This window comes from Crotalus tigris, unplaced genomic scaffold, assembly GCF_016545835.1.
Source record: "Crotalus tigris isolate CLP2741 ecotype Arizona unplaced genomic scaffold, ASM1654583v1 scf7180000024451.546054, whole genome shotgun sequence".
Lineage (NCBI taxonomy): Eukaryota > Metazoa > Chordata > Lepidosauria > Squamata > Viperidae > Crotalus > Crotalus tigris.
In genome coordinates, this window is record NW_024100620.1 from 361988 (window position 1) to 385549 (window position 23562).

The window sequence follows — 23562 nt, forward strand, 5'->3', positions numbered from 1 at the left end:
AAGAATTCTATTCCATTCCATTCCAATTCACGTTTAGTTTTGCTGGTGATTGAATGTTTATTTTGCAGTTACAGGATAAAATACTGGCTATTTTCCTACCATTGTCTGGTTAATTGGGCAAGGAACTAATGGTTGGTAATGATTATTTTTTCTGTGAAACGAACTCAAAACGAAGCTCAAAAGGGTTGTTTCCAGTTCAAAACATTTCCAGAGTAGCTGGATGAGCTGTTTTAAGCACGGAAGCATTGGCAACGCCACACGAAGCATACATTTTGAGTTCAAACTATTTTGTTCATGAACACTGCATTGGGTACCCCAAGTGATGCGGAGTTGCTGCACCTCAGGAGTGTGAAGATACCGCCACAAACAACGCAAAAATAGTAAGAGGACTCCTTCGTGACTCATACTATCCAGCGCTGAACTGAAATCCGACAACTTTAAATATCACAAATGATTGGAAGTCAAGGAATTCTTCAATCAATTTCGCCCAGAAAGGATCACGAATTACTTTAAGTCGCTTCTCAAGGCAAGCTCGGAGAACTGCGCCTGCGCACTCCATTGCGGTTTGGCCGTTCCGCGCGCTTGGACATCATTATCATCCCCATTAAATGTAAAGTAAAACATCTTCGGCTATTGAGGGGTGGGGAAGGGATGCCGGGCACAAAGAACGGGCGTGAGGTCATCACTAAGCGTCGTTTTGAGGGTAGCAGGCTTTCTGAAAAGTCCAGGGCCGCCCGGCTCTTGGCAAAGGGCTCGATGCATCCTTTTGTCGTCATGACTGTCGCTGTTGTTGTCGTCATCGCCGCCGCCGGGTTCCTTCTGCCCCAGCGCCTCACCCCGCAGCTTGTTTTGCCGTTGCCGCCGCTCTGAAGGCGCTCCGAGGGCTCGCGCCTCATCGGAGTGGGCACGCGGGTAAGGAAACCGCGGGAAACCGGGGCTGGCTGGAAGATGCTCGCTCGCCGGCCCGCCCGGCTTCTTCTCCTTCCCCCTCCCCCTTCTCGTCTTTGTCTCCATCTGTTACTCCCAGTTTGGCTCAGTCGCGGAGAAAAAGCAGGCCGGGAGGGGAGGGCGCTCGCGTGGACGGGGTGCCCAGGTGCTCCCTTGGCCCGCAGGGTCCTGGTGGGCTGGAAACCCGGGTGGGGGCCATGCAAGCGATGCCAAGGGAAGGCGGATGGGGAGGCTGGGAGAGATGCGAGGAAGATGGTGGAAAAGAGAGGGAAGACGAATAAAAGGGGAATTGGGGGGTGGCCGGAAAAGCGGGGAGGGGAATCCTCGCGAGACCGGGTGGGGGGTGGGGGAGATTAAGGACCTGCTCGATTCTGGAGAGAAATTGTGTTGCAGGGGAGAGAGGGGAGTTGTGTGTTGATGAATGAGAGTTAAGGTGAAAAATATGCTGTTATGCGGGATTCTCGTTTCCAACAAATGATGAGCAGGCCGTAGGGGGGGGGGGGAATCACGCCAGAGGAGAAGGGAACCCGGAAAGATCTGCCCATAGGACGAAGAACGCCTTTCTGAACAGAGATGCCCTTGTTACAGATTGAAGATAATGTGCCTTTTCACCAGGTAGAATAGAATAGAATAGAATACTTTATTGTCACTTTACGTGTATACTAATCGGCATACATTAAAATGAAATTTCATTGGATACAGCTCTCAAATGGTCACCATCTCCAATATATACTACATAAATATGACAAAAAATTGCATGTACCCACATATCCATCTTTCTAATGCAGGTGTATTGAAAATATTCCGTACGCATGCATTTAAAAAATAAAGGAGAGTGTATAGTGAAATATTGATCCATGATCATGGATCGGAATACAAGCCTTGTAGCATTTTGATGAATCTAGGTCAGTGGTTCTCAACCTTCCTAATGCTGCGACCCCCAACCATGTGGTCGTAAGTTGAGGACTACCTGTATTTCCCTGTGGGCGGGGGCAGGAGGAGGGGGTGGGGTTTGCTCGCTCTCATTCTCTCTCTCTCACTCACTTTTTCTTTTTCTCTGGCACGCACGCTCTGCCTCTTCTCCGGCTGGAGTGCATGCCGGGCAGGCCGAGGGCGCACGTGGCCATCGCCCAGAAACTGCTTTGGCCCGGGAGCACTGCGCATGCGTGGTGCTGCCCCCGCGCCAGCCGAGGCGTAGCTGGCAAGGCGCCACTGCCTGCAATTTCATCATGCGGAGGGCTCGGCTCGGACCAGCCGCCCATGCAGCTGAGCTGGCCCGGGGCAGTGTCAGGGGCGCGTTTTAAGCGTCTGGACGTCAGTGGGGAACCGGCGGGGCCGTTACACACTGCCCGGCTCCTGACAGCCAGCTGAGAGTCGGCCCCATGCTCACCAGCTACCCTCCCAGCGCCCGCTGTTGCCCTGCTAGCCTTACTTTGGCCACTGCCTGTTCGGTGCAGCGGCAGGCAGGCCCAGGCGTTCCTGGGCAGCCATGGCAAGCGACGGTGCAGGCCGACTACCGGCTGGGCCACCAGCTGGCCCAGCGCAAGGGAGGTAAGCCACCCGCCGGGCTCCACGCATGCCAGCTACCCTCCCAGGGCCTGCTGCTGCCCTGCTAGCCTTACCTTGGCCACCGCCCATTCGGTGCGGCGGCAGGCAGGCCCAGGCGCTCCTGGGCGGCCCTCCCACCCCTGGCCCTCTTTTACTTACATTTAGTTGCTCAGCAGAGAGGGGTGGAAACTTCCAAAAAGCTCGCCTTAGCTGCAGACAACTTGCAGCAATGTTTGCCAACTGGAACTTTTGGCGGGCTCAGCAGGGCAGAGAAAGCCTGGACAATTCCTATTGGCTTTTGAAAGCCAATAGAATTAGACTCTATTCAAGAGAGTCTATTCTATTGGCGTTCAAAAGCCAATAGAATAAGAGGGAGTAGCACAGCTCATGAAAAAGGGGGAACCCCCCCCAAAAAATGCCGGACTGCGTTTCATAAGGATTCTATGGACTTTGGCGACCCCTGTGAAATGGTCGTTTGACCCCAAAAGGGGTCGCGACCCACAGGTTGAGAACCGCTGATCTAGGTAGTCCTCTTATCAACTGACCCATATATAGGGAGAGGATGGTGATGAAAAAAAGTTTGCAACCAGTTCTTGCATTTATGACCTTTACTGGTTGTAAAGCAAAGGAAAGCTGAATGAAGATCATAAGCACAGTGACAGTTTGCTGATCACTAAGTGAGGACTACCTTTACATTTATTATACACAAACTTGTGCAGTATAATGAGCTAGGTTTTCTGCTATAGCAGGATGTGCAGTCTTAGTTATAGAGATGATCTGAAATATTTTGATTAAATGATAAAAATTATTAATTGCGGTTTCCTGTTGGTGTCTTATGATTATCACTTTGTTGGTTGTTTCTTATGATTTATCATTTTGTTGCTTGCATGTACTGAAAGCTTATGCACCGGAGACAAATTTCTTGTGTGTCCAATCACATATGGCCAATAAAGAATATTCTATAAAAATTAGTCGGTTTGAATTATGGTATGTTTTTATATAAATACAGGGTTGAAGGTTGGTTGCTGAGTGTTTTATGGTAGAAATAAATTATGTGAGAATAAATTCAATGTTTAACAATGATTCAATAATGACAGCATATAAGGCAATTCCTCTTGGTTTTTTAAATATATATTTTTATATCTTTGTCATTCTTGGCTGAAGTTAGAGATCTGTTGGTTAGAAACATGAATATACCTGTATATTCAGAGGATGCTAAAACCAGCAATTATTTCCAAAAATGTTAGGATAAGAAAATGTTAGAGGAATATGGAACTGCTAATTAATATATCAAAGTTTGTGAGAGTTGTGTTTGACAGAAAAAATGGAATAAAATATAAAGTATACATTCATGGCAAAAACGAGAGCAAATAATGGCTACCTGAATCTTGGTAGATTGTTCCCTGAAAATAGAAAAACAGATGGAGGAATTTTAAATACAAATGCTGATAATAACAGTCTGGGTAGTTGGTGGTCTATTGCAGGAGATATTATATATTAAAAATTTAAAATGGGTATAAAAGCATGCTTCTGTCTAGTTTGTTATATGAAAATAAGAATTGGTTATGTCATGAAAAATATAAAAGTAATTTGAATGCAGTGTGGATGTGGTATTAAATATGAATATGATAAAACAAATAGAGTCAAAAATTGATGTAGAAAAGTACCTTGCAGTTGTTTAGTCCTACAGAGAGAATTAATGAGAGTTCAAGTATAAAATAAGTATATGAATGTATACTTTCATAAGTATATTCAGCTTTCTCTTTTTAGGGCCCCCCATGTAGGCTACTCACATTAAAAGCATAACAATTCTATTTGAAGGACCCTAAGTATTGAAACTAATAGTTTTGTGAAAGGTAAACTTATGCAAACACATAAACTTGTTTGTCTTATACAAAAGGTGAATGTCCTTAAAATGTCTGGACATTGTACTAAATTGTGCCACAACCTTAATAGTCTGGCCTAGAGTTTCAGATAAAAACTTTGTGAGTGCATTTGAATTATAGGCAGAAGCTTTCAGAATTAGAACATTTGTATCAACTCTGCAACGAACCTGGCTGAAGCCATTTTGCTTGTTTTCAGTTGCCACAAGTATGGGAGGAGAGTTATGGAATTTTATGCTGGTCTAAACAATTCTCTGTCCCGTGGGAACCAAGGTTATTTCTGTTCGTTAGACTGGGGGCGGCTGAGCCTTATGTTAGAAAGCCCGCCAAACTATTCTATTGGGAAACGTAGTTGATTGCATAGTACTGGAGTAGGAAGTTTAACTTTGTATAATGTAACTTTTGGGAGGGAACTTTAGTCTTGGTTTCACTTTTGACCGTGCGGATACTTTGTAACCAATAAACACGTTCTTAGAAGAAAACTCAAGCCTCGGAGTTTTGTTTTAGTTGGTTTCATTTATTGGAACCATGACAATTTGTTATATACGTCTTTGCTACACAGAGGAAAAATTGTGAAATTAGTTGTGGATTTATACATCAAGTACAAATGAATGGGTTTGTCAGGGCTTTGATGGTTTCTAATAGAAATTAGGATAGGCTGTGTCTTGTATTGATTATTGTATTTTTAATAAATTTAAATGGTAAATAAAACCATTTCTTAACAAAGCACAGAAATAAATAAAGCAGAATGATATCAAAGGCCATCTAAATTTCATTTAGCTTTTCATTAAAAAGCAGCAGTTGGCTTGGGAGAATAATAGCAAATATAGAAAACATAATGTTTTATAAAACCAAACTATATTGAGGAAACAACATTCAGTTTATTTCTATATGACATTTACTCTGCTTATTTTATTTGTTACTATTTTATTCCACAGTACATATGCTTTGCTGAGATCTAAGGTGGTTATAAAGAAATACACATATGGAAGCAACAGCTATGAGGGTCATAAATAATTGCAAACAATTTTCAATCTGAAAATTTTGTTTTAAAAATGATGTAATTTTTCTCAAGAAAACCTATTTGCAAGCAATGTCATATATTTACACCATCATGGTAATAGTTGTGTCTGAGCTGAATATTTGTTTCTGTGAGAATATGTCTTTGTCTGAATCCTCTTGTACAGGCAAAGGGAATTACCAGGCACATTTGTTCAAAATGAATTTTGAATTTCTTCTGTATTCTGTCATTGTAGTTGTGTCTCTATCCAACTCCTAGAGCTTACTATATAGAAGCAGATACATGTAAAATTAAAGTTCTTTTTATTGGATATTTGGAAGATAGAAGCAGAAATATAAATGCTTATGTTCTCCTTTTTATGACAACTTATAATTAATTAGGACATCCTTGATATTTTCTATAAAGTAGTCCTTGATTTACAATCACAATTAGAACAGGAATTTCTATTGTTGAGTGAAGCAGTTGTTAAGCGAGACATTCATGTGACCACTTCACTCAATGACTGTAATCCTGGCTTTCCAAACTGCAGTCATCAAACAATCACCCAAGTTGTTAAGTGGAGTGCCATGGGAAAGGGCTCCCACCCCATCATGCCCTGGTCCACTTTCCTTTGATTTTCTCTGCAGCTGTAGGCATGGCCAGTGATGTAAAGTGCAGCTTTCCTACAAGGTTGCCACTCCCAGGTCAAGCACACACAAATACACAAAGGGATGGTTTGTTCTCTTTACTAAACAAGATTTGCAAACGCACACTTGAAGTATAAACACAGATTCTCCCCTCTGAAAGTTAAGCAGGTTTGGCTTACAAGTGTTCCAAATCAAAGCTGCACGTAGGAGTAGGAGAGTAGTTGGATGGAGTCCAAGGATCAAAGCATTTGGCAGACTGTCAGCCAGTCCAGATTCAAAGTGAGAGTTGCAAGATTTACACTTCAAGGCACACTGAGTAGGGGTTAACGGTTGTTGTTGTCAATGGAGAGATTGTGATTGCTACTCCATTTTAATAGAAGCAGTCCCTGTGTAACTCATTTTAGTGGCTTGACTCCTTCAGTGCAAGTAGTTTTATGGAGCACCTTTGCCCTACACTTTTTGCAGCCCTTGCATTATGATGGAGTGGTAATTTCATGTCCTCAATTTCAGAGAGTGATGGCAGCTATGTCTGCTTTTGCTGTTTTTCCCTACCTGTCGTGCTAGCTTGGATGGTAATCTGTCCAGTGGCAATGGAACTGACTGCTCATTTGCCAGCACTTCTAAAGCTGGTTCTCGTCTGACTGCTTGTCATTCGTCCCCTATTCTGATTCTGAATCTGGACCCACCATGATACCCAATCGTTCTGCAGGTAAGCCCCATTATTGCAATAATTGAAAGGCTCCTTCTTCAATTCACGCAATTTGGAGAAAGTGCCTTTCATACTATAAAGACCGATCGCATTAGCTAACCTTACTAAGAAGTTTAAAAAGCGAACACGATAATTCTGAAAGCTATAAATCTTTTTAGCCTTCAGAACACTGGTGTTCACTGGAAAGAGGCTATGGCAGGGGTCTTCAACCCCCGGTCCATGGACCGGTACTGGGCCACGGCATGCCACCAACCAGTCTGCAGAAACAAGCAAAGCCTCATCCGTGGGATGCAGGCAGCACACAAAACCATGCACTCTCCGATCCATGGAAAAACCTTTCTCCATGGAACTGGTCCCTAGTGCCCAAAAGGTTGGGGACTTCTAGGCTAGGGGAAACAGTCAGGATGATCACATAATTGCAGGGTGATTGGCAAATAATTGTAAATACAAAAAGGTTGCCAAGCGCCTAGAATGGGGTCGTGATTGGGAGGGTTCAGCGCAACATTTTATGACAGCTGGAAAAAGCTTTCGGGATTGTAAAGCATCCTTTTGAAGGTTGTTACAACTTCAAATAATTGTTAAACAATTGGTCATAAGTTGAGGACTGTCTGTATATTTTCAGCTGTATCTATCTCAAAGTCCCAAATTCAACTAGTATCGATATAGATGAGACATGTCAAACATAAGGCCCGGGGGCCGGATGCGGCCTGTGAAGTGGTTTCATGTGGCCAGCGAAGCCATCCTGGAAACAGTGAGGGAACGGCCCCCCACTGCCTTCCCCCAAGGAACCAATGTACAATTTTGTGCTGGCCATCTTGGCACTTGCCCCAGTGGACCATGCCTTGGCACTTGCCCTGGACCCACCCCTTTCTGCCAGAGACCCTCAGATCTGTCCCACTCTTGCCCAGGCCCCCCCATAGGCACCCTTGACGCGAATGATGTAGAACTGGCCACACCCACCCAGTAGGCCACACTCACTCCATCCACGCCCACCCATTAGGCTGCAGCCACTCTGGTCACACCTACCCGGCCCCCGCAGGGCAACTATAATGGTTGATGCGGCCCTCAGTGAAATTGAGTTTGACACCCCTGATATAGATGATTATGCCCTTTAGGAAGAATAAGATTGATATTATTATTGATATTTGAGATGAGATAATTGTTTTCAGTCGTGAGGAAAAAAAACCCAATAGTTATTTGGTCATGTTTAACTATGTTGCACTTGTTACTTAATCCTTCCCCTGGCCACATCCTTTTCATGGATTAATATAGAGGTAGTCCTTGTCTCACAACACTCATTTTCAAACTTACAATGTCGCTGAAAAAAGTGAGTTACAACCACTCTCCATACTTATGACTGTGGCCACATCTCCACGGTCACATGATCGAAATTCAGACACTTGGCAAGTGGGTATGAATTTACAATGGTTGCATGTCCTTGGATCATATGATGACCATCTGCAATCTTCCCAGCTGGTTTACAACAAACAAAATCATTCATTTAATGACTGCATGATTCATATAACACCTACAGTGATTTGCTTAACAACTGTGGTAACAAAGTTCGTAAAATTGGGTATGACTCATTTAATATCTGTCTTGCTTAGCAATAGAAATTTTGTGGTCATAATTCAAGAACTACCAATATAAGGAAATGTCCCTGTAGTGGTTTCTGAATATTAAAATCCATCTTTATTTCGCACAGGCACCCTTTTGACTATTGTAAGTATTTTGGCTCCATAATTGTTGACTGAACAGACTGGTATTGGACAAGACAATAGTTCAGTATTATACAACTATTTAATGATCCAGCCTGGCTGCCAAATAACTGCTTGAGATAAATACCTGGCCAAATTTTTCAAATGAAGTTTTTTTTATATAATATGTAGGAACACGTATTTCTCTCTGAACTACAAAAATAGCCAAGACTTGCAGAGATACTTTATAAGCTTCTCCCGTCAGATAGGAGTGGATATCATATTCTCCTGTCTGGATATGTATGTATGTACGAGATTGTTAGTGGAATGCCTTTCTAATGAAGTATCAGATATTTGTCTAAATTTTACACTGATTGAAATCTTAAATGTTTGCAGTGGAATGCATTATACTTATAGTTTTGTCTGTAAAAATACACAAGGGGATGGGTTTATTTGTTTTTGTTTTAGAGTGATCTTTGGAATCATGATTAGAGTTTATAAATGATGCCTAATGCTTAGTATGATATATTAACTAAGTAAATTATACCTTATTCAACAAACAAATATTTAAACAGATCTTGGCTTAGTATGACATTTGCACCCAAGAATAGTAGAAGTGGGAAGAAAAAGGTAATATTGATTCATGGGGACTCCATTTTTATCTAAAACACATCTATACTGCTTTTTCAGGACTCATGCTTTAACGGTCTTATAAAAATGGTATAAAAATCATATTAATAAAAAGGAAACATTGGTAATGTTTGAAACCCTGGTCGTTAAAGCAGTCACTAAAATTAATTTAATCTTAGAATTAAGATAGTATTGCAGACAGAATTATCCAATATAATACATGTAAGGAATGTATGAAGAGAATAAACATGAGTTTTTCTAGCATCTTGCAGTGAAGGCGCTTGTCTTAAAATGTACAGCATTAAAACAGTTTGGAAAAAATTAACGTACTTTCCGGCATATAAGATGACTTTTGCAAGCATTAAAATCGGCGCCAAAGTCGGGGGTCGTCTTATACGCCGGAAATAATGGTAGTTTCCGGCGTATAAGACGACTTTCTAGGCATGCGACTCGGCGCTGAAGTCGGGAGTCGTCTTATACGCCGGGTCGCCTTATAGGCCGGAATATACGGTATCCGAAAAAACTAAGGCAAGAATAGAGCAGTGCTGACTGATAACCATAGCTCAAGCTTGCTAAGATACACATCTTACACTACATTATATCGTTGATCATCTTCATTAAAAACGCCTTATTTTTTCTCCAGTTACACTTTGTTTATGAGGGACCATTTTAATTCCCAGCAATTTAAAATTGCATATCATAAACTGGCAGAAGTGAAGCACAAAGATCATGAATTTGTTTAATTTGGACCGCTTTCGCTTTGAGAAGAGGACCAACGTTGAAGGACAGAATGATCCATCTTCAGATTCTCCTGAAGATCAAAAAGCACCCACAATTCCTTCTCCTTCAGAAGATCAGGCTACTATTGTTGGTGGAGAAGATGATGATGATCGTACTAATGAACCAACCTCTCCAGCATCTGATGTGTCTGAGGAAACTGGTAAATCCTGTTTTTTTTTCTAATTTATACATTAATCAAGACCCTATGTACATCACTTTACTGCTCTAGAGTACACTTCAAAATAAATTACACCAAAACAAAAATACTGGTATTCTCTAGAAAACTATTTAGTTATTTATTAAATTACAGGATTCAGTCTGGGTCGGTCACCAGGACCAGAGATTTTATCTTCCAAACTTTCAGACTTATACTGGAGCCCATCTTTAGGGAACTGTAATTTATGAAATCCTCTGCATGGATTGCCCCTGTGACTATGTAGAACAGACAGGGAGAAAGCTAACCACCAGATTGCAAGAACACAGGCAAAAGGTCATACAAGGAGACCTGAACTCATTGGTAACCTCACACTGCAATGAACAAGGACACACATTCAATTTTACAACTACTAAGATTGTTGGATGAGCAGGCACAAAAACAGCCAGAAGGTTATTGAAGCCTGGGAAACAGACCCCTTGTCAGTCAAAGGAGTCACGATTTATCACCCGCCCATCAAGTACTTAGTAGGCGAGAGCTGGGCAGCACAAGTAAATGACAGCTAATGACTTAGAAGCCAGCCACCCAATCAACATCTAAAAAGCCACATACAACAGGCACTATAAATGTCACACATAGAACAGCACACACTCTGCTAGAGAGAAGTCTCCTGAAGATGGCTTCAGCACAAGTCCGGAAGCTTGGAAGACAAAATCTCCGGTCCCTGTGACCGACCCAGATTGGATCCTGCAACATTATCCTGGGATATGTATATTCACCTTCATTCATGACTTATTAAATTACTACATTGCTCATCTCACTAATACAGTGACTCTGGGTGACTTATAAAAAAAAGCTAAATAGTACAAAAAACTCCACAAAATTAAAATAAAAAGTTAAAAATCAGATGATGGGCATCCTGGGCATGAGAAATTTTAAGACCCCAATTAAGTGACAATTCACAGCAACCTCATTCAAGCTGGCAAAATCTTTTAAGTTGCTAGGTCTCAATTTTCAGTCTTCTGACTGCTGGCATATTGAAAGAAAAAAGCTTCTAGTAAAAGCCCCAAATAAATCTAGCAATTGCTAGTTTAGTAACAATTATGTTTCAGCAACTATTGAACCAACGTTCTGAGTTTGCTGCTACCGTATTTCCCTGAAAATAAGACCTAGTCTTTTTTTTTTTTTTGCCTCCAAAAGAGGCACCACATCTTATTTTTTGAGGGTGTCTTTTCCACTCACCTCACGGCAGCAGCACTGACAACCCCATCCAACCAGCCCACTTCTGTAGTGGAAGGAGCAGCTTCATTCTGCAGCTGAGAATGGAGCTCCAGCCTGCATTTCGAAGTCAGAGGCCTTCTGGAAGACCTGTGCAGCCGAGAACCAAGCTACGGTTGAATCCATAACTCAGTTCTCAGTTGCAGAGACCTTATGCAGGCTGGGGAATATTGCAAAAGAAGTAGCCCAGAGAAAGGCAGGTGTCAATTCATGGGAGGCTTGGTAAGTGGGTACAAGGCACATGGGGCAGCTCCATCCCCCCCACCCCAACCCTAGCTTGATTTTTTAGGCATGTGCTTCGCCCCAAAACTAGAGCTTATTTTTGGGGTAGGGCTTATATTAGGCCCGCCCCCAAAATCAAGCTAGGGCTTATTTTCCGGGAAACACGGTATGTTAGTGCTTAGTTACATATTTATAAGGAGCCTCTTAGAAGCAATCCAGTCAAAATTCTTGAAAATGTAACTACAAGTTTCTTTTTCAACTTCTGATGCTCCAATATGACTAAAATTAAAGGCCTGATTAAGACTGCATTGTCTGAGATTGTCTTGACTGAAGTAGATCTAAGTTGCCCAAGTACCGAATTAATAAAAGTCCACTAAATAGTAACTAAGCATATTATCAAACTGTCCAGCTTTCTCAATACCTGAGAATAAGCAGCTGATTTCAACCTTGGTCTTTGAAAAAGCTGGTGAGAATATGATTCTGCAGATGTATAGAAGATGAATAATTTCTGGTGGGTCTAAATCCTGACTAGACTCTTCTCAGAAATAGATAACACATGTGTTGCACCTATCCACTAGAAACAAACTATAATATACCTTATCTTTAAAAAGGGCAAATGAGAACAATCTGCTGATTATTGCCCAATTACTCTGCTAGATATTTCTTCTATGCTATATAAAAGTTTCTGAACAAATTAGAAGATTGGGAGGAAGAAACAAAACTCTTGTATCCAGAACAGGCAGAGTTTTAAAAAGGATGTAACATAGTAGATTATTATGTAATAAGGACTTTGAAGATCCTTTTTGAAAAATATATCAATAGGCTACCTCTGCCATTGACAAATCTCAATTATGGGAAAAACTAGCTAAGACAGATATCAATAAGCACTGTCTTAAACTAATCATTGAACTACATACGGTTCTGACATTTCAGGTAGAATAAGAATATGCCCATAGGGGTCCTTGTCAGACCTTATCTTATTGGGGAGAGGAGTTAAACAGGGCAACTCGGCTCATTTATCTTCTATATTAATGATATTGTAATGGTTATATTATCCTTCTGGTGACAAAAGTTTAGAGGTCCCCAGAACAGCTGAAGCTGTTAGAAACCATCTGATTCCTCCCTCATGTTATTGTTAGCTGCTAATTGTTTTAGAATTTTCTAGCAATCTTTAAAATTTCTTCTGATAGTTACTATAATGTATTCTGGTCTCTTATTGTATTTGGTTTTGTTGTAAATAAATTTTGATTTGTAAATCCAGTTTACAAATAAGTGTTTATTATAGGTTTCCTAATGACGTGTATTATTTATTCATCTTTTTAAAAGACCAAACAGCTTTGTTGTATATGCTATGTGTCATTTAGAGTCTCCAAACATGTGGAACTAAAATTTCCACAGTTCTCCAGCATGAGGATGGATAATCCATGGATTGGATTTCCTGAAGTCCCTTCTACCCAATTAGACTAAGTCTGAGAGATAGCCACGCCTCTTGCTGGGTCACGTTTACCCAGTTCCGACTTAGTCTTTACCCAGACAAGACGCGTTGATGATTATCTCCAGACTCAGCTTATATTAAAATTTTTGTTTTTCCCTTATTTCCTATCCGTGGATTATCCTTCCTTTCCCCTTTAGTTTCTCTTCAGAACGCTGACCCTTTCTGTGCTTCCTTCCCTTAGTTCCACCCCTCCCCTCTGCCTCCCTATTACTTGCCTTCCCCAGCTATTGCAGCCTCACCACGAGGCTTTTTTTTTTTCTGTTTGGGTGATCAGGGCTTTGGGACTTGCAGCCTCAGCACGAGGTTTTGTTTACCTTGGTGTTCAGGGCTTTAGGGAGCTTGTGGCCTCAGCACGAGGTTATTGTTTACCTTCTGTGCTCAGGGCTTTAGGGAGCTGCGGAGTCTTCCATTCGATCCAGCTGGTCGGTGGATTGCTGTGGAAGCCCAGGACGACGGCAGATCGTTCCAGGCTGCTGGAGTCTCAGCAAGAAGCTTATTTCTTTTGTTTTCGGGGCTTGGAGGAACTGCGGAGCCTAACGGAAGCCCCGAACGACAGCTGATCGTCCGGGTTTGTACCGAGTCGCCACGTGGCTGGCGGCCGCCATTTTGCTTTTTTGGGCCTGGTCCTCTTGCATCGCAGAGAGTCACGTGGAGGCTGATCGCCACGTGGCTGGTGGTCGCCATTTTGGAGGAAAAGTTATCGCACAGTTTTGTTGTTTTTTTCTCAATTGCGTTGGTGAGAAACTAAAGAAAGATTTGTCTTTAAATTGAATTTTCTGATTTTATTGAGTGGCTGGAACAGCCTCCCCCCCCCATCTGGGGAGGGCAGAACTAATGCAGACAATCTCCAAGCACATTTCCCCAGCCATATCCACTTGTCATTGCCTTTGGCAATATATTGCAGCAGTATAGTTTGAATTGTCGTTCATTGGAAGTTAGATTCTCTCACCCCTGCTGCTTACTTAGAACCTATCTACCACATACTGCATTTTACAGTTTTTCTGCAAGGGGTTCACATACTGGTCACACCAGTTTTTTTTTTTTCAGTACCACACTGGGCCTCAGCTCCTAGCCTGTTTCAGACCCGTTCTCAGACTTGTGCTGAAGGGTCTCAGGCCTAGCTCTTTTGTAAGGAGTCCATACTGGTTTTCCAGCCTTTACTGCCTGGTACAACCCATTCTCAGACTTGTGCTGAAGGGTCTCAGGCCTAGCTCCTTTGCTGATTTTCCAGTCTTTATTACCGGGTACAACCCATTCTCAGACTTGTGCTGAAGGATTTTTTCAGGTCCTACCTTCTATGCCGAGAGCCCATACTGGTTTTACCAGTTTTTCTACTGTTTTTTACATTAGAACTTTACCTCCTACCTTTCTTAGACCCATTCTCAGACTTGCGCTGAAGGGTCCACAACGTGATGGCTGAAGACAAACAGCCTCAACTGGTTCTGGCACCCACCAGTCCTCCAAGTAAAAGGAGATGCAAATCTCCAAAAGTGGAGGCAACCGGCAAGGTCAAAGCAAAAGCAAAGGCCTTATCCGGCAAAGCACCATCCAAGACGGCGGAAAAGGAGGCTGTTAGGAGACATCAGGCCCTAGAGAGGCAGATATCCAAGGCTCAAAAGACAGCTCCATCACAACAGGTGCAAGCTGCATCTGAGACTTCTGAGACCTCTCTTTTCAATCCTCGGGTAACGACAATTGCACGGTTCACAGGCCATTGTCTCCGGAGGGTGGATCTCAATCTAAACCAGCGGTTCTCAACCTATGGGTCACGACCTCACTTGGGGTCGATCGACCATTTCATGGGGGTCGCCAAGCAAGGCTGTCCGCCATTTTTTCCCCTTTTCTGGCGGGTGCCTTACCTCCCTTGGGCTGGGCCAGCTGGTGGCCCAGGCGGTGGTCGGCCTGCTCCGTCTCTGCCACTTGCCAGCTACGCCTTGGCCAGTGCAGGGGGCGGCACCACGCATGCGCGGCGCTCCCGGGCAGGGAAAGTTCTCGACTTACGATCGGTTGGAAAGTCCTCGACTTATGACCGGTTTAGTCCTCGACTTACGACCGGTTGGGGGTCGCGGCATTAAAAAGGTTGAGAACCACTGATCTAGACCTATTAGTCCTATGACATCTAATCCTAGTCCAAGCTGGGGGGCTCCCCCGTTTAATCCTCAACCTACTCCATCGGCCACATTCACACCCACGGCCGCTGGCCTCCGCCCTGAGTCTTCACAGACAATTGCGCCGGAGCAACTGCAGTCTATGCTCACGCAGGTATTAGAGAGTATCTCATCCCTACAGAAATCCCAACCTCCGGCATCCTCCTATCGTCGGTCCACCACCCCTAAATACACCTATTCCATTGCTTCCAATCAATCATCACAGAGTGGGGATTCTTATTCAGAAATTGATGAATCACGGGGGACAGCCTTATCAGACGATGAGGATGCTCCTCAGGAGCCCTCCCCTTTTGTAGGCCTCTTTGATCCCACTCTTTTCAAGACCATTCTAGCCAAGGCCACGACCACATCCCAGATCATCCCAGAGCCAGATCCACAACCCACCCCTTCCACCAGTCAGTCTTCAGATCCTTTGTTTGCTAAGCCCACAGTGACTCAAAGACATATTCCTTGTCCTCCATTCTTTGCCAACACAATAAGGAAACAGTGGACCAATCTTGGGGCCTCTCCTGTTCCAGGGTCCTCTGACAAAAAGCTGTTTAGCGTGGCGCCATCCTTAACCAACCTTCTGGAGTCCCGACTGTGGAGTAAGTAATCCCTTACTCCCATTTTTTCAAACTCCACTATCACTGGAGATATGGCGGAGGCATTAAAACCAGAGTAGAGGAAATCTGAGTATGCACTACGAAGGGCGCATCAAGCATCAGGGTGGGCAGTAAAGGCTTCCACGTCAGCCTCACTATCTTCTATCACTTGGCTCCGGGAGCTTCAGGGCATTATCCCGCAGGATCAGGTATACGCCCATGAAACGTTAGGTAAGTTATTAGCAGTGGTGGAATACATGGCTGATGCCACGTTACATGCCGCCAGATTTTCAGCCAGGGCGATAGCAGCCAATGTTTCTACCAGGCGGCTGAAACAATGGTGGGTGGATTTAAAATCCAAAGGGCGCTTGGCCATCGCGCCTTACTCAGGCAAAAAATTGTTTGGGGAAGCCCTGGAGCTATACTTGATAGAAAACAAGGATAAGAAAAAGGTACTTGCTCACCAGACCAGGCGATCGGACAGAAAGTCTGCTCCCTTTTATCACAGACGGATTCCAGGGCAACACCCAGGGTTCTAACTGGTCACAACCCACATGTTCATTTCCTCCCTGATCGGATTGTCAAACGGAACATTTTGCCCCCCAGTCCAGGCAACAACAACAGCAGTCTAAGCGGCCCTTTCAGGGCGTGGGGGGCCGTCCCTATCAGAGGAATAAGTGACTCCAGGAAGGGACCCCCCCATAGGCGGTCGGGACCCCCCCATAGGCGGTCAGCTCTCCCTGTTCTCTCAGAACTGGGGGAACATTACCACCGATGCCTGGGTCTTGTCCACCGTCACTAAGAGCCTGACCTTAGAGTTTCTTTCAAAACCGGCAAACCGATTCATTTCTTGTCCGACACCTTCAAACCCGTCAAAACGGGTCCTCATGAAGGAGGCCATTTCCCATCTCATCGAAATAAAAGCGATAGAACCAGTCCCTCCCGATCAGAGGGGGCGAGGGTTTTACTCAATCCTCTTTATAATTCCAAAGACCTCGGGAGGATGGAGGGCCATTCTGGATCTAAAAAGGTTAAATTCGTACCTGGTATACAAAAAATTCAAAATGCAGACCCTGCAATCTATTTTGGCCAGCATAAGAAGGAACGACCTCCTGACGTCCATCGACCTCACAGAGGCGTACCTACATATCCCAATATTTCCACCACATCGCAGCTTTCTCAGATTCTGCAACAGATCTTATCACTATCAATACAGAGCGCTTCTGTTTGGCCTTTCATCCGCCCCGAGGGTATTCACGAAGATCTTGCTGGTTCTGGCAACTCACCTCAGACTGGATTCCATTCGGATCCAGTGTTACCTGGACAACATCCTCATCCAATCAGTGTCGGTCCAGGCTGCGCAGTGATAGGTGGTCCGTACAATAGAGGTGCTCCAGAATCACGGATTCTTGGTGAATTTTCTCAAAAGCCAACTGATTCCATTCACGCGGCTCCTTCATCTGGGAGCAGTGATAGATACAACACACTGCATGGTCTACCTGTCGCCAGATCACATAGCCAGTCTCAGGGCCCTTGTCCGCCAGGTGCAATGCTCCAGGACAGTTCCGCTTCTCACTCTCTCCCAGCTCTTAGGCAAGATGATCTCTTGCATCGCCATCGTACCTTGGACCAGACTACATTCGAGAGCCCTTCAGTGGTTCCTCCTCCCTTTTCAGAGGCAAAAGTTAACATCCTCCAACAGGCAGGTGAGGTTGACTCCTCTGGTATCGAGTTCACTCCAATGGTGGAGTTCTCGGGCCATCAACAAAGGCTCGAAGTTCAGAGAGCCGTCACGGATCGTGGTCACCACAGACGCCAGTCTCTTCGGTTGGGGGACTCACCTCCAATCTCGGATAGCCCATGGGAGGTGGTCCAAGGAGGATTTGAAACACAATATAAATTGGCTGGAACTCAGGGCAATTCACCTGGCGTTGTGTCATTTCAGTCACAAGGTGAGAGGCCAGCACGTTCTCATCCTCACGGACAACATAGCAGCCAAAGCCCATGTGAACCATCAAGGGGGCACCAGGTTGAGTTCTCTGATGACGGAAGCTAGACTGCTCTGCTCTTGGGCAGAGGCCAATCTGTCTTCGATCAAGGAGGATCACATCTCAGGGGCAATCAACCAGCAGGCGGATGCTCTCAGCAGGGTGACGGTGGATCATTCAGAGTGGCGACTGGATCCAGCACTGTTCCTAGCAATATCTCACAGGGTGGGCCACCCGGTTCTGGATTTATTCGCCTCGGCAGCGAATTCCCAACTAACAAGGTTTTTCTCCCGCTTTCTGTCCCAGGGGTCGGAGGGAGTAGATGCTCTGCGCATCCCGTGACCCTGGGGCCTTCTTTACGCTTTTCCTCCGCTCCCTGTACTTCCTGTTGTCATCCTCAAGATTCTGCAAGAGAAGGCGGAGGTTGTCCTCATAGCCCCTCTTTGGCCAAGGCTCCCGTGGTTCGCCGATCTCATGAGCCTGTCAGTATCTGTTCCATGGAAGATACCCCCGGACTGAATAGCACTCAGTCAAGGAGCGCTCCAGCACCCCGACCCTCAATGGCTACAGTTAACCGTATGGCGCTTGAACGGAGATGTCTGACTGAGGAAGCTTATCCTCCAAGGGTCATTGATATGATCCAGGCGTCTAGACGCCCGTCAACTAATAGAGTTTATAACTCTACTTGGAAGAGTTTTGTGTCTTGGATGTCCAAGCATCACGTCCAGTTGTCATCTCTCACGGTGCCTCAGGTTCTACAGTTTTTGCTGGACAGGATGGATAAGGGTCTGTCTCCTAGTACTATCAGGAGACAGGTTGCAGTTCTGGCCACAGTTCTTTCTTGTGACGACTCTTCCTCACTTACCCACCATTCGGTGATCCGTTCTTTCATAAAGGGAGCGATTAATACTAGACTACCAATGTTTCATCGGTACCCCTATTGGGATCTTTCGGTGGTTTTGCAGGTCCTTACCGGGTCGCCTTTCGAACCACTTCATTCCTGTGATCTCAATCTCTTATTTATGAAAGTGGCTTTTCTAGTGGCAGTGACCTCAGCCAGGCACCTATCTGAATTGGCAGCCCTCTCGATCAGAGAGGATCTCTGCCTGTTTCACCCCGATTGCATGATCCTGCGTTTAGACCTCACTTTCATTCCTAAGGTGAACTCTTTGTTTCACCGGTCACAGGAGGTGATGTTGCTGAGTTTCTGCCCTAGTCCTTCTTGTGACCTGGAACGCAGATGGCACACCTTGGATGTTCGCAGGGCGTTACACATTTATCTTAAGAGAACCGCTTCTTTCCGTAGGTCTGAGGCACTTTTCCTCTTCTTCAATCCTGCCTCTATGGGTCTCAAGGTCTCTTCTTCCACTATTGCCAGGTGAATTAAGGCTGGTATTGCCAGGGCATACCAGTCACAGTCTTTAGCCATTCCTTCACATATCATGGCTCACTCTACTCGTAGTGCGGCCACCTCTGCGGCCTGGGCCACTCAGGCACCCATTGGCGACATCTGTAGGGCGGCGACCTGGTCGTTGTCTTCCCCATTTATCCGTCACTATAAAATTGATAGATTTGCTTCTGCTGACGCTACCTTTGGCCATAGAGTGTTACAAAGGGTTGTGTTGTCTCCTGCATCACAGGCCATGTCTGTTACCCCCCCACTCCCCGGGACAGGCAGGCTTTGGTATGTCCCAATCTGTGGATTATCCATCCTCATGCTGGAGAAGGGGTGTTGTCTTACCTGAACGCCTTTTCTCAGTATGATGATGGATAATCCACTCCCGCCCTTTAGTGATTACTGGGCACTGTGACAGGAGTCTGGAAACCAATGCGTCTGACTTTGTCTGTTTGCTTCGCCTTTATCGGAACTGGGTAAAGATGACCCAGCAAGAGGCGTGGCTATCTCTCAGACTTAGTCTAATTTGGTAGAAGGGACTTCAGGAAACCCAATCCATGGATTATCCATCATCATGCTGAGAAAAGGCGTTCAGGTAAGACGACGCCCCTTTTTTCTCTCTGTACCAGACTGATAGGAAAATTTAATGCAAAATGAATGATGGACATCAGATTGCCTGTCTCTGATTTCAGAATATGTTCAATATAATGATTGTACATACATAAAGATTAGATAAGTCTCAATTCAGGTAAGATGGAGTTTTTGTTAGGAAGTGATTTTGCCAAATTAAGTGGCATTCAACCTCTTCTAAATGCAGCTTGTTGTGCATATAGATTTCTTTAAACAAAGGTTTCCACTTCCTTGACCTCATAGATCACATTATTAGTCAAAATCTTAAAACAATTAGTTTTATTTATAAATTTTCTTAATCTTTAAAAAAGTGTTTTTATTGTTCAAGAGATGTCTGTTTATAATCCATTCTGAATTTATTGAATGCTTTCGTACAAATATTCCAAACTTGAAAATAAAATATTCTTGAATCAGACTGAGTGATGGTTATATAAACCAGACAATTTTGAGAAAGCACATGTTTCATTGGAACTCTAATGAAACGTAGCCTGTATCTGTAAGTTATGTTTTATTGAGTCCAATGCACTTCAAGTTATAAGTTCTTTCTTGATTTCCATCTTTCTAGCCATATGTTCCTATTACAGTTTCTCAATAAACTTTCACTATGCTTCAGGGAACATATCAAATGTGTGTGTACATATTGCCATCATTGATTTAAGAATTTTTATTTATCATTGTATCACAAAATACAACTTAGTTACAAAAAGCATTTTAATTCTGTTTATGAATAATGTATATTTTGTATCATTCATTCTGCTTCCAAAGATGACTCCAGTATTCCAGAAACTCCTGAAGCTAAGAGGACAGTACAATCAAAGTATTTTAAATTTAGGAAAGATGTTATTGAATTGTCATCTGAAAGTGAAGATGAAGAAGTAAGAGTGAAATACAGCAATACAAAGCAATCCTTGGTTTCTAGAAGGGATGTTATTATAATGTAAGTCTTTACAACTTCTTTCAGATTAATTGCTTATTTTAAAATTAACAATTTGGAATCTTTAGGATTTTATGTTCAGGTTTCCTATGATGCAGTATAAAAATTTCAGCATAAAAGTAATAAGGTGGCAAATCAGGAATTTTTGTGAACTTAATGGATATAGCCCTGAATTAAATACAGAAATTCATGATAAGGTTGTTTTTAAATAGTAACATTGTGAAAGTTGTCAAGGAGATGCTAATATGACAAGATACATTATGTAGAATACTATCGTTAATCCATATCAGATCTTTCTACAAAAGTTTCTATTATTAAAGTTCAAATATTCTTTCTGATATATTGGACTGTGTGCATGAGCGCTCATCTCTCGTGCAAGTGGAGCTGCATGCGTATGCCTGCTCACCGCCACTTAAATGGCCCGTTCCGAACAGGCTGCATCCCAGGATCTAAAATTCTGAGCTAAAAAAAAAAAAAGTTACTATATCAGCTAAAACATTGTAAAAAGAATGCAAAAATTTTTCTTAGATTAAAAAAAATAAAAATTGTTCCTATTTTTAATACCATTTTTAATGGGGCTAAAATTTAACTATTATCTTCTAATGTCTAACCTTTGTTGCCTAATGTCTTTTTAATGTATTTTATCATGTAATTTTTTATTCTACAGTAAAATTGTCATAATAATTTATATCCATATTTACAGTTCTGAACCTTCTGATGACGAAAGTGAGAATGAATCATCACAGTCTCTCCATAAAAATGGTCCAGCTGAAATGTCAGATGACACGGAGGAGGAGGATCTGAATTACTGTAAATTCCAAACACTAAAAGAACTTTTTCCACAAAAAAGTGACCAAGAATTATTAAAGGTACAGTATTATAATATAATTATCAGGAAATCTCCATATACATATCTTGAATGTTTGAAGATAAATCTTTTTCAGAGATTTCTTGTCTTCTTTCCCTGTATTTCAACAGCCTTAATCAGAATATAGGTAGTCACTAGATGAATGGTTGTAAGTTGAGGACTGCCTGTATTAGAAAGAGGATAACAGTGATGTATTCAGTCTCTCTCTCACACACACATATATACAGTATATTCTTTAACTATGCCATTTGGAGATCCTGTGTGGAAATTTAAGTTATGGTACTAGAAAAGAGTGAGAAACTAAAGTTATTTGCTGGGTAACAGATCGAGAAACCAAGAAATTCATTCTTTACACTAAGCCACAAATTTAGTAGACCCCAACCTACTTGGTAGGCTTAAAAAATGTGGGATAGACAACATCACCACCAGACGGATTTGTAAATGGCTGACAAATCGTACTCAATAAGTAGTCCTCAATGAACTATATCTAGATGGAAAGAAGGAAGGAAGCAGTGGGGTACCCCAATATTCTGTTTTAGGCCCAGTACTCTTCAACATTTTCATAAATAATTTAGATGAAGGAATAGAAAGGAAACTCATCCAGTTTGCAGAGAACATTAAACTGGCATGAATAGCCAACACCCTAGACTATAGACTCAAGATCCAGATGGATCTCAATAGGCTTGAACACTGGGTCTTATCTAACAAAATGAAATTCGGTGTAGAGAAAAGTAAGGTTTTATATTTAGGCAAGAAAAATCAACTGTGAGAGGGATCTTTTTTTTTTTTTTTTGTCTCTCCTCTTTCTCTCCTCCCCCCCTACTCTCTTCCCCTCCCCTTCTCCTCTAACCATCCTACTTCCTCCCTGCTCCTTCCTCCCCTCTCATCCCTCTCACACACATGAACGCAGCATAGGGGAAATGCCCAAGCATTTACCATGACTATATTATCATTACCCACCCACCCTCAACCCTCCCCCCCTCGCTTCCCAGAGTAGAGTACAGGGTTATTAATAAAAAGTTAACAATAATAAAAAAAAGAAGAAAGAAAAAAGAAAAAAAAACATCATACTTAACCTTTAACTCCCCTTAAATTAAGTCATATAAACAAATCTCTACAACAGTTACTATAAAATTTACTCATAAAGTAAATGAAACTTTATTCTGTGAGAGGGATCTTGGTGTCCTAGTGAACAATCACTTAAATATGAGACAGCAGTATGTGGCAACAGCTAAAAAAGCCAACACAATCCTAGGTTGCATTAGCAGAGGGTAGAATCAGTATCACATGAAGTATTAATACCACTTCATAAAATCTTAGCAAGACCACACTTAGAATACTGCATGCAGTTTTTGTCACTATATTATGAAAAAGAAGTAGATCCTGTGGAAAGAGTGCATAAAAGAGCAAGATTAGAGGGCTGGATGATTAGCAGGTTGGAGGCTAAAACATAGGAAGAATGGTTTCAGGAATTGGGTATGTCTAGTCTAGTGAAAAGAAGGACTAATCTAAGAGAAATCTAAGAAATTTCAGTGAGAACAATTGAACAGTGAAATGGCTTACTGGTTGCTTAAAAGCCTCACTGGAGACTTTTTTAAAAGTAGTTATTAAAGTACTTATGCTTTATTATATTTTTCCACAAATTCTGTTTTAAAATGGCTCATTGCATTTCCAAATACATAGGATTTCATAATAAACTTTTAAAGTAATAGTAATTTTAATTTAGAAAAGAAATATTTTTCTCATTTTCTTCCTGTAGCTCATAGAATCAACAAATACAATGGATGAAGCTATAGCTGCTGGTTTAAAATTGCTTGATGAAGGTATACAGCTATTTTTTATTTTCATATTTTTTGTAATTTGCATGTTTGATATAACTATTTCATCATACCATCTTATCTATTATTCTTCAACTTATATAGACTTACTGACATCAATATTAACAAAAAACTTACATAAAATACTAATTTTTTTATAGAAAGAAAAAAGTCAAAATAGCACCA

At 42.6% G+C, this 23562-nt stretch overlaps 1 protein-coding gene across 4 annotated transcripts in view; it reads left to right on the forward strand.

Annotated features, from left to right (window-relative positions):
- The first annotated feature begins 589 nt into the window (after window positions 1–589).
- SMARCAD1 (SWI/SNF-related, matrix-associated actin-dependent regulator of chromatin, subfamily a, containing DEAD/H box 1) overlaps window positions 590–23562 on the forward strand; it is a 56411-nt gene continuing 33438 nt past the window's right edge. Inside the window, exons 1-5 of one of the 4 annotated variants that reach the window (XM_039332167.1) lie at window positions 590–610; window positions 9706–10002; window positions 20523–20694; window positions 21395–21560; window positions 23319–23382. In XM_039332167.1, the coding sequence (XP_039188101.1) occupies window positions 9792–10002; window positions 20523–20694; window positions 21395–21560; window positions 23319–23382 (613 nt within the window). In that variant the 5' untranslated portion in view covers window positions 590–610; window positions 9706–9791. Of the gene's footprint in view, window positions 611–641; window positions 913–2944; window positions 6736–9705; window positions 10003–20522; window positions 20695–21394; window positions 21561–23318; window positions 23383–23562 lie in introns of those variants that run through there. The other 3 variants (XM_039332165.1, XM_039332166.1, XM_039332168.1) reach the window with 3 other exon arrangements.